General features: G+C 37.4%; 1 protein-coding gene across 2 annotated transcripts in view; it reads left to right on the top strand.

Moving 5' to 3' along the window:
- Positions 1–14884, top strand: part of MED13 (mediator complex subunit 13) — a 76559-nt gene that overhangs the window by 20827 nt on the left and 40848 nt on the right. For both annotated transcript variants that reach the window (XM_050928761.1, XM_050928760.1), the window contains exons 3-4: positions 1960–2128; positions 13682–13827. In XM_050928761.1, the coding sequence (XP_050784718.1) occupies positions 1960–2128; positions 13682–13827 (315 nt within the window). The remainder of the gene's footprint in view (positions 1–1959; positions 2129–13681; positions 13828–14884) is intronic.

The raw sequence follows: 14884 nt of genomic DNA, 5'->3' as shown, positions 1-14884 counted from the left end.
ATAAAGAAAAAGTGGCGCTGATCTGATAATGGTAAGCATTTTGAGATAGGAAGATGCTTTCATTTACTTGCCATATCTAGATCTGTTTCACGATTCTCTGATAGAAACTCTGTCCAGAAATTTCTTTCCTTTCCTCTGTGGCTGAAACACATTGTGCCCTTACGTTCAAACACAGATGTTGGCCATAGTCGTGTCATTTTGCCACCTCTGTAGCTGTTCCACATGCTGTCCCTGAGACTAATTGTGAAGGGGACTCCTACTTCCTTTCCGAGTGCATTTTTCTGTGTATTCGGAAGTGGTTGTTTATAGGCTCAAGATGAAACTGAAGGGGCTGATCCCTGTCTTAAAAAGAAAACAAAACAAAAACCCAAAACCAACTCAGGGGCCCAGCTACATGGCAGACCTCTGTTAACTGTCATGCAAGGTACAGTTTCATTGGTAAGCTAACCGAAGGGTGAAAACCAAAAGGGATGGATGAACAGACTGTTCTTGCTTGTTAGCCTTCTAATTGGGGAATTAACTAATCTAAACCTAAGCCTAGCTATGTTGTGAAAGCACAGCCAAATGTATTTTCTTGTCATTTTCTGTGCCAGTCGTCTTGTCTGGACTCTCTAACAGTTGTGAACTGGGGTGGGGGGGTGGGGTGGGGGGAATCTAGATGCCTTGTCTGTTCTCTGTTATCATCATGCTGTTGGAGGTTATGATGTATTTTTGCTACCTTTACCTGGGAAATGTTTTTTTTCTCTTAATCTTATTCTTGTGCCAAGACAGTGAGGGCTGCCTTAAAATGCTTGTAATAAATATACTGTGATAATTATGACTCTGTATCTTGTGGCCACCCGGCTTTAGAAACTGCAGACCAGTGCAAAAACTCCTAGGGTCAGTTAGTATTTTCATGCACTGATTTTGGACCAGAATGGACAGTGACCAGACTAGAATTTTAAATTTAGTCTTTTGGTAGTGATCCTTGCTTTTTGATTTGTCTGTAAAGTAAGGGGTGGGTTTTTCTTTATTTTTTTTTTTATTTTATTTTTTCTCTGTCCTTCTGTTTGAAGAACAAATGAATTTATTGGAGACCAAATTATTAAGATAGACCGGGGGTTACATAAGTTTTTGAAGAGTTGAGCATTGAACAATTATATTATCTGCTACATGAGCCAAAATTTGTCCACTGAATGTCTTGCTTTTTTGTGGATAGGAAGACTGACTTACTGTCTGATGTAAATACTTTTCCTTCCCCAATAAGTTTCTTTACTTTGCTGTGCTTTGAGACTAGACTTGAAGGTTTGCTGTTAAAGAAGGGGAAGACAGGTAATAGTGATAGGCTGTTTTTTCCAAAGCTTGTGATCCCATCCCCCCACCCCCTGTCTTAATTTTGTAGTGCGATTATTGGACAACATGGTGATAAACATTAAGACCATTATTATTTATTTAATAAGCATAATTTTCAACTGCCTGTTCATTGTTGGGGTAAGCAGCGCATGCTAGGCAAAGTCTGAGCCAACTTGCAAGCCAGTATTAAGATTCGTAATGTAGCGGTGTTAAGTGTTTCTCTTGTGTATAAATATCTTTTAATTTGTTTACTCTGGAAAAGAAAAAAAACCCAAGAGTAATGTTGTTTCCCTAGATAATTATATTGGCTATGCTAATAAAATAAAGATACAGTGAATGTTACTTAATAAATGTCCACTACTTTTAGGCCTCATGCTTCTTGGATTAACTGTAAGTGGTCGGGTTTTTTTTTTTTTTTTTTTTTTTTTGATTGTTGGTGTGTGTTTTTTTTCCTTCCTTAAACTGCATACTATGACATTCTAGAAACTCATAGTGGAACAAATGTCATTTATGCTGTAAATGAACTTTAAATGAACCCTGGAGTTGGTGTATTTAAATAATAAAAGGTTAATAGACATAAAAATTAAACATCACCGTAAAGGTTTTCCTTTTTCCTTTGCATTGTAGAAGAGGAAGATGGCATATGGGAGAATGGACTGTCTTATGAATGTCGCACTCTGCTTTTCAAAGCAGTTCACAACCTGCTGGAGAGGTGTCTAATGAACCGAAATTTTGTGCGCATTGGGAAGTGGTTTGTGAAGCCTTATGAGAAAGATGAAAAACCTATAAATAAAAGGTAGGCTATCTTATCTCTCAATTTTGTTTCACTTGCTTAATTTACTGCTTAGGGTGGTGGTGGTTTTTTAACTACATGCTGAGAAGAAAATGGTTAATTGGCATGGTCTCATACTTTCTGTGCATGCTCTGTGGTATAAACTTGGTGTGGGACCATGGGTCCTGTGTCTTCCTGGACCACATTTCTACACATTCTTTTAACTTTTCTTGCAAGAGAATCTGCCTTTTGTCTTCTCTTTTGAGAATCAAACTTGATATCCAGTATGCAGCAATGTCTTGATGTTTGTCTACCCTCTCAAAAGCAGCAGCAGATCTCTCCTGGGCAGGATTTCTTTGCAATCAGGCAGAGAGTAGATAAAGGTGAAGCAGGGACTCACAGAAAGGAATAGAAAAAAGGGATGAGGTACACAAATAACATGACTGGCCTGTTTCAGAGTTAGGGGCAACACTGATGCCTTTTTCTCTGTGCAAGTAGCTTTTGGGCCTGGGGAGCATTTTAAAGACTGTACATGGGAAAAGGATAAGCCACACATAGCTCTCTAGCCTGAGGCATTTGAAGGGGGAGCCACTTTCAGCACTCCTTTGATAGAGACAGGGCTGTGTGTATGGGAATGTATTCTACTAGAAGAATGCCCAGAATTTCATGAATGACAGAAAAAAGACTAATTTTTTATCTTCATTGGAGCAGTTTTTCAGCTTGGTTCAAACAATGGCTTGACCCTGTCAATGTTGCCTAGCAGTAAATGGCAAAACAAGGTTAGAAAGTAGGCTTCTTTCTCATTCATAATTGCAGGCTTTTCTGATGCCTGTTTGTTACTTCCTCTGTGCTGATGCACTCTTCTCAAAATTTTTAAATTCGTCCTTCAGCTGTAGGCATCCTTTCCTCTTCTGCGCCATACTATTCAGCCTAAACTTCTGTTCACTCTGAGGCATCTTTGCCCTCGTCCTTTCTCCTGTTTGCTGGCAATAGGATATGTAGAACACTGGAAAAGAGTGTATAGTTATGGGCATGGCCAATGTTGAGGAACGGTAATTCTAAGGACAATTTAAATTTGTCTTTGGTTATGCTACTGCACATCTTACCATAATCCAGTAAAAGTTGTCAAAATTGTGTAATGATCACTAACTTCATGTATCAGCTGGAAAAACTAATGGAAGCATCTGTATAACAGCAGTGAAATGGCTAAAATTTTGATTAACCAATCTCTGTTAAACTTCTTTGCATGATAATCTTGATCTCGAGTAAATGCCTTACTACTGTGAAATGGAATGTAGTATACAACTTCACTGTTTTAACATGGGGCTAGTTTTAAAAAGTCATGCTTAGATTAGTATGGAAAAGTGTATTTTAAGGTCTAGAATCTTTTTTTAAAAGCTGTGTATGTAAAACCCCAGAATAATCTCCCAAATCATAAGTCATTACTGTTTGTTTGTTTGTGTGTTTTTTCCTGCTGGATCAAGTACTATTTCTTCTGAGAGGTGTGAGGAGAAGAAGAAATCATGTTGCTTTGATAACAATAGGCAAATGTAGATACCTACCTGATAATCTGAAAGCTACCTGGCACAGTAACTTTTTGATGTGAGAAGAAAGGAATAGTTTTCAGGAAAACTTGTGTCCACCTTCTTCCAGTATTTCTTCCCTATCTCATCTCTAGGTTCAAACTGACCATTTATGACAGAGTAATGCCTCTCATGCACAATTATGATTTATATGTGGTGCATGCCACATTCACAGAACTATTGTGATTTAAAGCACTTCTACCAAGGGATGTAGCAGTACTTCTCTGTACCTTTTGATGACTGGTTGGTAGATTCTAGATTTTTTAATTATATAATTTTTAAAGAAAATTAGCTTCTCAAGTGGGGGTGTAGAGGTGGTGTTGGGGCAAACTATTGCTTTTGTTCATCCTTGCTCTAACAGTGTTTCAGTAGTAGTAACAGCAAGTGGGAGTATCCAAAGATGAATATGGTTTACACTAGGAGAGGGATGTATTGGAGCCCTCCCCTTACCTCCCCCCCAGTGTACCTGGCTAGGCAGTTTTTTGACGGTGACTCTGTTTCAGACTTTGCCAGTTACCATACTTTTGACCTCCAGATTGACCTACTGCTCCATGCTTTACATGGGGAAACCTTTTTGAAGATCATTCAGAAACCTCAGTTTTGGGATTTAGCTGCCTGCCTAACTTAGCGGTACTTCTCAAATTGAGCATCTGTGCTCCATAGAATACTTGGCAAATTCTTAGTTTTGTACATTGTTATACTCCTATTTTACATAATTGCATCCTGATGTACATGTTCTCAGGGTGTAATTGTAGCAAAATCAGTTTAAACTAACCAAATAAGGATTTATCTCTTCATATTACACCTCTACCCCGATATAACGCTGTCCTCGGGAGCCAAAAAATCTTACCGCGTTTATAGGTGAAACCGCATTATATCAAACTTTCTTTGATCTGCCGGAGTGCACAGCCCTGCCCCCCTGGAGCGCTGCTTTACTGCGTTGTATCCGAATTAGTATTATATCAGGTTGCGATATATCAGGGTAGAGGTGTATATCCTTTAAGGTCCTGTGCAGCTGATTCTATGGTTGTAAATGAGTAGGTGATAAAGGAAATAACAGTTGCATGGCTGATACTCTCTCTGCCAAATTAAGTGTTATGACCTGGATAGTTTTTATTAGGTAAGTTAATAATTCATTAGAAGTCTTACCACTGAAAGCACATAAAATGATTAGCCTTTTAAATATTCTTACCTTTACTTTTGTGTCCTTCAAATCTCCTGTTGACATAGCCTTAAGGCAATAGGCTGTATGTTCTCCCAAGAAACCCCCCAAACAAACACACTGAAGTGAGCCAACTTTCCTCTGAGTGGCACTTGTACCTTTGGCAAAACCTAAAGTGGTTAAACTATACACAAGTGAGAATCTCTATGCTATTAGGGTACGTTGCCTCTCTATTTTTCTCCATCAGAAAATCAAGTAGCTAATGTATACTTTATGAATGTAAAAGTTCCTGTGTCCTTATGAAAGACTTGAGGGAAAGAGTTAAATATTCCAAATCCACAACTGCTACTTCCCTCTGGTTGGAATGCTCTGAAACTTGTCATTTTATTGGGTCTGCCTTTCTGTTAATAATAATTGTATGGTACTTAACATAATCATAGAATAAATCAGATTGGAGTAATTGGTTAAATGTTACCCCAGATATGATTCTTCGTTGAGGACTAGCTTGATTTATTAAATAAAAGTTAAAAACAAGTGCTGATGTATAGTGATATGGGTCTTGTTAAGTTTTAGGAATAAATGCAATTTGCTGAATTTTACAGCACAAACTGCAGCATCATTAAATATTGCATTTTTTTTTAAACTAAGCAGTTGTGATTAAAATGAAACTACTTATGCAGCTCAGTTGTAAGGCATAGGAAAGTGAAAACAGACTGCAGACTTAAAAAAAATGTGTGTGTAAATTGGCAGTAGGGCATAATATAACTACAGTTTCTTTTGATGGGAAACAAAACTAGCTGCACAAGGTCAACAGGTAATCCTATTTAAATCTTACTGTCGGAATGCAGGAAACTGGATATTAATAAAATACAGCTTTTACAAAAATATTGTTTTGCATCATATAATCTAAAGAATAGAGAAGTTCATTATTGTACAACCATAAGTAGTCTTTGAGAAAACTATTCTAGATGTAAACATTATGAAGGCTCATAGGCTTAAAATTAGGCTACATCTTGATTTCAAGGTGTTCATGTCCTAGCTCTCTGAAACTAATAACTTACTTCACCACCCTGTTCTTGCTCAAAAGAAGAGGGCAGATGTACCAACTGAAGGGATAGCCTTGTTTGTGGCTATGTTTGCACACCTACATCCATGGTGAACCCCATTATGGTATGTTGTGTTTTTGTTTGGCTGCCTAGCTGAGAAGTTACATTTGCAGTGTAATAGGAGTTACTCTAGAGGGAAATTATTTTTGCAGTGTTCATCTTGACTACCTTTTTAAAGTAAGGAGGGAGTGTCATAGTTTGGGTCTTGAACACACAATCCTGCAACTCCTGAGGCTGCGTACCTTGTTGCTGTCTACTACCAACATCCCTCTGGCAGATATGGAATAGCTCCAAGGTAGCAGCCCTCTTCAGAAAGGTCACTCTGAATTATACCTTTTGGGGGTTGGGACGCTAGGTGGATGAGTTAATCTCAGTGCCAAGGGGATCAAAGGACTAACTCTTCTTCCCTTCTACAGCTGACAGAGGAGTTAGGACTACACACTGATAGCTAAATCCAATCCTATGGGTATCTCTTATTTAGTGCTTCAATATTTGGAGTGTTGAAACCAAATTACTCACGCATTTCTATACTCTTAGAATATGTCCTGTATCAAAAATAATTTCTCTTTTCGTACTATGCAAATCCTTTTGCAATGTTTATCTTCAAATCAAACAATGTCAGCAAATTTTAAAGCAGCTCTGAGACTGTATTGGCATTGTGAACTGGCAGGAGAGCAGGTGATGTTTTTCCTTTTACTGTAGACAGCTGGAGTTGAGAACTGCTGTAAGTAGGACAGTGCAGGATAAACAGCAGGAGCTGAGGGCATTGATCACATGATTGTCTCTTTGGAATATTGGGTTGCTACAGAGACCGCTAGCAGACAAATTTAGCACTTGACATAAGAAAGCAGTTTTTCCTTGTCTGAATTAACAGAAGTTAAAATGGTTGTGACACACTTGGAAAATCTAAAAAATGAGATGGCTCTGGATTTTAGTTCTCTTCAACAAGTGCATGTTTTAGTTTTTTTTTTAATGTCCAAACAGTATTATACAATAAACATATATAAAGGATATTCATTACCTTAATTTCCAGTATGTCAAAAGGCAGCGTATACTGAATTTTCTTATTTGAACAGATAGTTCTTGCCTTACTAAATGTACTTACTTGTTCCAGAATAGGCCAAAGCACTTAATGAAGGTTGGTATATTTATCCTCAAATAGAACAATGTTTGGTTATGTCTTCCAAAACTGTGTTCCTGTCCAGGCTTTTTTATTTTGTATAGCAAAAGTAAATTCCACATTGAAAGCTCCAATTTAGAACATCAAGAGATAATTGAGATTTATATTCTGAATAATTAAAGAAGGCTCTAATATAAATACATGCTTTAATATTGGTTTTTGGGATTTGAGATACAGGGCTGTGAAACCACTGTTTTTAAGTATTGCTTATAATTGCAAGTGTTTGGGTATATTTGCATCTCATATTTAAAAATATAGTATTTGTTTATGAGAAGGCATACCACATTTTTTTTAAAAATCATTTGGACATGTGAATATAGTTACATATGTTTTATTAAAGTATAGCAGTTTTAAACGCTTACTGATAATTAATAGTCACTGTGTCCTTGTGGACAGCAGGCCTTATGGTAAAGATCATGTGAAGCCTGATGTGATAGAGAAGCTGCTAGCGGAGGGCAAGAAAAGGCATGATTATGAATTGATTTGATACTAACCATGCTAATTCAGTCTATTATTACAGTATTCTATGTTGTTCATACTTGGTGTTTTTTTCCTAGAGAACTAGATGGTGCATTAGCTTTTACAATAAATTAAAAAAAAGTACCATAATTCAGGGTTGCCAACCCAGACTTAAAAAACACCCAAAACAAACAAATCTAAATGATGGCTGAGAATTTTTAATTGGCAAAAGAAAACACAATACAAATCCAGTAAGCTTCTGATACACACAATCCAACTTCGTATTCATATAATAACTGCTCTTATGAAAATTAAAAAATGGTAAAATCCTGCTTCTTCCCACCCCAAATAAAGGCCATGGAGTTTCTTGCTGCCGGGCTGTTATCATGGAGTAGAAATGGAGTGGAGCTGCCAAGTTAGATGGTAAAAAGTGCTACCAGAGCTGTACAGATGTGGGTGGCCACAGAGAAAGCAGCTGTCCAAATGGGTCCTTGCCCTGCTACTAATCCTCATTAGTCCAGCAGGGCATGAAAGCACCTATTCATGGATCATCTTCGGTGAGGTTTGTAGCCATATGTCCTTCTCCACAAATGCTCCTCTTGGGGAAATAGGTAAGCAGGTGGTCTTGAGGAAGCTGCTCCTCTTCTGTTAGCTCAACATAGCACCTGTGGTTTTGCTGACAAGAAGAGAAGAGGGGATAATATGATGATGAGCATGTGACCAGGTGTATAATTCCTATAGACTTATTTTTCTCTGATGCTTATGTTACAGACTAATGTAATCTCTTCCTGTCAATTGAAAACCCTGATCCTGTGCTCTCTGTATGTTTTAGATTGTTTATATTTAGAAAAAAATTAATAAGTGTGTTTTTCCTCCCTTCTTGCCTTTAAAAAAAAAAATCCTAATTTCCCCATCCTCCATGGAGATGGCTATTTAAATAGAATCTCACCCAAGTCTAATTGATCTTTTTATTTTATTTAAAGAACTTCCTTGGTGTATTTGAAAGCATTTGACTTGTAGACCCTTTTTAAAAATAACTATTTTAGGACACTTGTGCCAGTGTATGATGCACCATTCTGGAACTGGTGGTCGCTTGCTGTTGTCAGTGAATGATGGCTTTGCTTGTCAGTCAAAATGCCCCACAGTTTTGGTACTGAGGATTCTAGGTCTTGGCCAGTGTCTCCCAAATACTCTGATGGAAATTCCATAGCATTCAGAAACAGAGGTATGGTAATGGGAGAGCCTAAACATATCAGCTAGAGTTCCTACCCCCAAATAGGCAGAATGTTCTAGGGATTTGAGCATGGGCTTGGAAGATAGGAACCTCTTAACTTCTGATTTTAGCTCTGCCAATTACTGAACTCGGAAAATGACTTAGTCTTCTTGCCTCTGTAAAATGGGGATGATAATTACATACCATATAAAGATTACTGGTAAACTAAATTTCAGTAGAACCTCTTTAGTCCTCAGCAAATTACTCAGTTTTGTGACTAAACAATTCAAATAAAAAAAGCAAGGATATATGATAAAATGTAATTGGTTTGTTTTGGCAGCTGTGATTTAGTTGTGTTTTTTGATATTCATAGATTACTGGTAAATGTGCCATTATGTGATGTGTATATTACACATTAAAGACCTCATTATAGCAGTTGATATTAAATTGATGCTAGGAGAGACTCTAATCTTTTGGTGCAGATTTGAAGTGGGCAGTTTAGTGAAGTGTGGATTAAAGGTTCCAGTGCATCTGTTGTTTTTTGAAGCACTTAGAAGTTATAAAGCTAAGAAATAGTTGAACAAATTACCTTTCTATCAAGGAAGGTACTTCAAAATTGGTATATTGGAGATGCAGAAACATCATGTATATGAAAATTCTAGATCTTCCTCCCTTCCCCTTTAGTCTTTACTAAGATTTCTATAAAAGCAGGACCTTTATATACTATGTGAACATCTTTTTCTTGTCCTTCATCCCAGGTGAAATCATCATCCTTTGTTTTGACACAAAATCACTTCCATGGTAACTAGTGGATGCTACTGTTTTATAGGATTATGACTTCAGGTGGTGGTGGGAATGCACCGGGAACATATAAACTCTTGGGAAACAAAGATCCAGTTTTGTGCAAATTCGTGTTAGTAGCAGGGAAGGAGAAACACAGAAGAACAATTTTTAAACAGAATATTTCTAAATATACTTTATAGAGAACTTTAAAACACTCAGTTGACTTCAGTGTTGATCACTTACTCTTTTAATAATTTAGTAATTCATGTGCTATTTTTAGTTAATCATGCACTCTTCAAGATTGTGGGTGGACCTTGAGTAAGGTTGAACGTTTAAACCAAGTCACGCTCAGATTAGTCAGTCATATTTGTCTACGTGGTTCAGGACTGACCTAGTACTATTCAAGCTTGGTGATGAGAACTTCAGTAGAATTAACCCAATAAATGACATAAGAAATGGGTCACATTTTGATATTGGCAAAATTAAAGGCTTTTTTTTCTGTAAAAAAGGAAATATAAACTTCATTCAAATCTGCTAACGTTCTGTAACTCTATCCTCTGTATAACTGCATGCACTGGAATTTTTGCTCAAAACATTTAGAGATTCCTGTCTTTTTAAAATCATAAATATGTGAAGAAAATATTATAGTAGCTAGCACTTTCATTTGTTTTTTACTTTAATGTTCCAAAAAGAATAATTTTAGAGAAAATACAAACCTTAGCTTCATCTTAGAAAAGTTATCAAATTTCTTGATAAATTGTAAAAAGTAACTATCTTCCCCTCCAGACTATTAATTATTTATTTAATTAATTATAACTTGGTTGGGTCTCAAACAGCATCTCATGGATGGAGGCAGCCAAAACGCCTGCTTTAGCCCCTGTGGCCGTTGACTAATCACAGGGCCCTTCAGGCAGCCCAGCCTAGGGGTATGCAATTGTTCTCTGGTTGTGACTGAAGACTTCAACATGATAGACTGACTAATCAGATGGTGAAGAGCTTTCTAGTATATTTAGCTTTATAAAATTCTTAGTTTTGCTATTAGATAGAAATGCATTCTTAAGTAAGCTAATATTTGTCTCTAAAAGATGTGTACTTCTCAGTCTGGCATTCAGCTCCCCTAGTAATGCTTCGGAATTGCAGGACAACTGCATTTACAAAACTGCCCTCTTCCCCCACTAAATAAGTGATACAGTATTCCGTTAAATGAAACATGTGACCTAAAGTTTTGTGCAATATTCAATTGCAGAAGTGCATTAGTTTGTGGTGGTCTTTCAAGAATGTGGCGCATTGAACTTGCACAGTAACTGTTTAAACTAGCGCCTTCCCTCCCCCCTCCCCCCTTTCGGTCTTGCATTGTTGCAATAACACTGTAGTAACGTTGGGCATCCTGTTGGAAATTTTTTGCTTTTTCCTCATCCTTCCAGTGGTAAAAAGAAGGCTTGTCCAATCTAGTCTTCAGCTGTGCCATGTGCAGTTACTTGTAGTAACAGCTTCAAACTTTTAGTTTCTGAAAGAATCTATCCTGTGTCTCCTGTTCTACTATCTACTTTCCATGGGAGAAACTTCAGAAAATGACAATTTAATAAAGAAAGAGGTGAAGAAGAGAGTTTCCTGCAACAATGCATATTGGAGACACTATTGAAGTTGGGCTTTCCAGATATCTTCCTCTTTCCCATGTAGAGATTCCAAGTATCTGTGCTTCAATGCTTGCCTTCTCAACTAGACGACATAACTTCCTTTTTATTCCCTTGCTTCAGGCTAACAGATGAAAGTATCTCATGAGGTGAGGACAGAATGCACGCTATGCCCAGACCTCCTTCATGGGCTTGCCAGTTCAGGTATTCTGATCACCTGGCTCTTGCGCAGGCGTTGCCTCACTGACTTAGTGACATGCAAGTTCTCTCTTGGAGAGAGTTGCAGGTGTTACTCTGCTTAGCAAGATCTGAGCTGCAGAAGCCTCACAGTTGTTAAATGAGGTTCATCAGACCATCTTTAGAATATTGTAATTCATGTATAATAAAGCTGTAGCTCACAAAAGCTCATGCTGAAATAAATTTGTTAGGCTCTAAGTACTCTTGTTCTTTTTGCGGATACAGACTAACACGGCTGCTACTCTGAAAAGTGGAAATAGTTTTCCATTTGGATTTTCAGTAAAGCACCAGTTTGAATTACTTTTTCTTGCTTGTGTTTTCTTGAATGAAGACTTACCAGATGCTTGGTATCACCTTCCTTTTGGATGGGCATTACACCCTCATTCAGTTGCTTAGGAGGTGGATTCTTAATGGTCTCCTTGATTTACATTCTCCATGTGGCATTGAACAGCTTTAATGGGACTTAAATTTTGTCCTGTGCAAATTTAGGGTATCTATCTCTCTGAACATATGATTGTTTTGCTTTTCACTTTGGCATCAGAAGTGGCAGTCCTAGTTGCTTTCACTTCTTGCAGGCATTTGAGTTAAGTTGGTGCTTGCGTGGCTCACAAGTTGGCCTGCTTATATCATGTATTTTTGTGTTTTTGTTTTAAATCTACCATATCAGAGATTCTTTAATTTCCCAGATCAGGGAAAAATGGTCTCCCTGTGGCAAGTTGGCAGGAATCTTGAGTTGTCTCTCTTTTCTTGTGAATTAAGATCAGATAAGCATATCTCACATACACTCCACCTCAAAGGAGTGGTTTATCACACTCCACCTCAAAGGAGTGGTTTATCCCACATAACTCTCATGTGATTGTAAGAAGGTATGCATTTTTGAACTAGAGTAATTACATGCTAGGTATTAGTGTATTTCATAATTAAAGGCAAAACAAACAAAAAACAGCGTCCGCAGTTCAGTACTTTTATTATCAGTCCTACTAAAATAGTGACTGACTAGTTGTATGTAGACGAAAAATGATCCAAGGAAATAAGTTTGTTTCAGGATTCCATTGTGTGGTTATAAAGAAACAAAACTGTAAAAATTGAGAAATGCTTCTGAGGTCTGATCTCTGTGGGTGGAAAAACTTCTGTTTCATTGCTGACTCTCTATAATGCTTGGATTTATTTTTTCTTTTTAATTCACTGTATTAGCACTCTGTAAATCATGTCTTAAGTTATTTGAGTTGTATTGAGGAGACATTTAAATGTTTTTTTTATCTTATCTTTACAGAATTTAGTAGCTTAAATTAATCTAATCTATAAAGAACCTTCATGTTAACACTTTGAACTTGCTTTGAAGGCGCGTGATAGACCCATGATGCATCAGAAACTGGGAGCCTGTTTTGAAATCATTTTCTTTTATCACTAGGAATTTTATTGTGATTTATACTTTTACATTGGTAGGACCTTCCTCTTCTGTCTATAATATACAAATTACATTTAAATCAGTAGAGTGAGTTTAGGAAACTGAAAAATTAATTTTCTGAAAGCACTTTGCTGCATGCCACATAAGGCACAGTCAAATTGAAAATGTTGAAAGTGTAGAAACTTTGAAGTGAAATTTCTAAAGTGTTATTCAGTTGGGAATATTTATACAGAAGCCCTAAATTTTAAGAGCATTGTCCAGTAGTATCTGCAAGATAATTTTTAGGTGTTCTGAATTCAATATTCTAAAACATAATCATTTTTCCTAGTTAGTAGTTCTCAGTCAAGTGACTATAAAGTTTTCCTGTTTCTTGTTTCAGCATTAAACTTTATATTCAAAATTTTTAGTTTGTTTTTTAAAAGATGATCTTCAAAGGATTTGCATTTAAGATTGAACTTGTACCTTTTTTAAAACTGCTTTGACATCCAAAGATGACGTGGGGTTCTTTTGGGGGGTTTCTTTCTTTCTTTTCTTCTTCCTTTTGCTTTTAGAGAGAAATCAAGAACGTGATCTTCCCTTTGTTTGATGACCTTCTGGATGTTTAAGAACATGTTTAGTGTGAACTCTTTTTTGCAACTTGGTTGACAGTGTTCAAATCCTTAACAGAGAGCCCTTTTCCCCCAAAAATCTTTTAGTCAGTGAAGATAAATAGGGGTTAACAAAACAATCAATTTAATATCTTTAGCAATTCTCCTTAAGGCTTCAGTGTAAATATACTATGTATTTGTTTTACCCTCTTTCTCTTTTTCCAGTGAGCACTTGTCTTGCTCTTTCACCTTTTTCTTGCATGGGGACAGCAATGTTTGTACCAGTGTGGAAATCAACCAGCACCAACCTGTATATCTTCTGAGTGAAGAACATCTTACCCTTGCTCAGCAGTCTAACAGCCCTTTTCAAGGTAGGTTTCTGTGACTTATTTTAATACTTTTGTTCTTGAGCAATCCTTCATCAGCTGATCTAAAGGAATATTGATGCCAAAAGGGGGGAGAGGGAGCAGCAATGAAAAGTACGTTTATGGATTTGTATGACTCTGTTCTGTTCCATTCATTTTTGGCCACTGGTTCTCTCTCAACTTAAACTTTGTGATAAAGCTGATCAGAAGTAGCTCAGTCGTCATCCTTTTTCCTGAAGGTTAATGAAGGTGATCTTCTGGTGTATCAACTGGCCTAAAGCAGGGGTGTCAAACTCATTCTGTGATGTGGTCAGATAACTAACTTTCTGGTCTAGTCCAACTGCAGAATCCTTACCTAATGATGTTTAGATATTGCATTTAAAGATAATGTTGGAGAAGTAAATAAATCTATAAAACTTTCCTTTCCTGTCCATTAACTTACTCTCTGTACATCTATCACCCCCTGTAATCTCCCTGTCCCTCAACACTTCAGAATTCCCATTCTTAGTTGGGCATTCCTGCTCCACCTATCTGCTCCCCACCTCTGAAACAAACCATTTTGTCTTCCCCTTTGGGAACTCCTTCACTTTTGGCACTTTAGAGGGGTGGAGATGTGAAGAATCAGCTATTCTCTAAGCTTGCTGCCATGGGGATTGGCATCAGTGGCATCAGGAGTGTTGGCGCTGAGTGATGAAAGAGCAGGAGCCCAGTCCTGCAGACTCAGCAGTGTTAGCAAGGCAAGCTTGTCAAGAAAAAAGCCCTTTCTTGGTCCATCTGATGCCTTCTGGCAGCAGTGACAGGGCTGCCTTGTGGTGCACATTACCTGTGACACTCGTACATTTTGGGAGCCCTGTCTGCATTCCTACAGCTCCTCCTACATGTCATACATTAAGTATATTATTGTTCATGGTCATATGTAAATTAGCTAATTAATAATTGCATAAAACATCACACATATGGGACTGAATAAACTTGGTAGCTGTGTAGTGACATCTCCAAAAGCTGTTGCATAGCAATAGGATCAGAAAATGAACAGGAAGAGACGCTCCGGTGTCTGTGCTGC

Source organism: Gopherus flavomarginatus, chromosome 19 (genome assembly GCF_025201925.1).
Source record: "Gopherus flavomarginatus isolate rGopFla2 chromosome 19, rGopFla2.mat.asm, whole genome shotgun sequence".
Classification (NCBI taxonomy): domain Eukaryota; kingdom Metazoa; phylum Chordata; order Testudines; family Testudinidae; genus Gopherus; species Gopherus flavomarginatus.
Note: the sequence above shows the minus strand (reverse complement) of the source record. Positions and strands in the feature narration are given on the sequence as shown.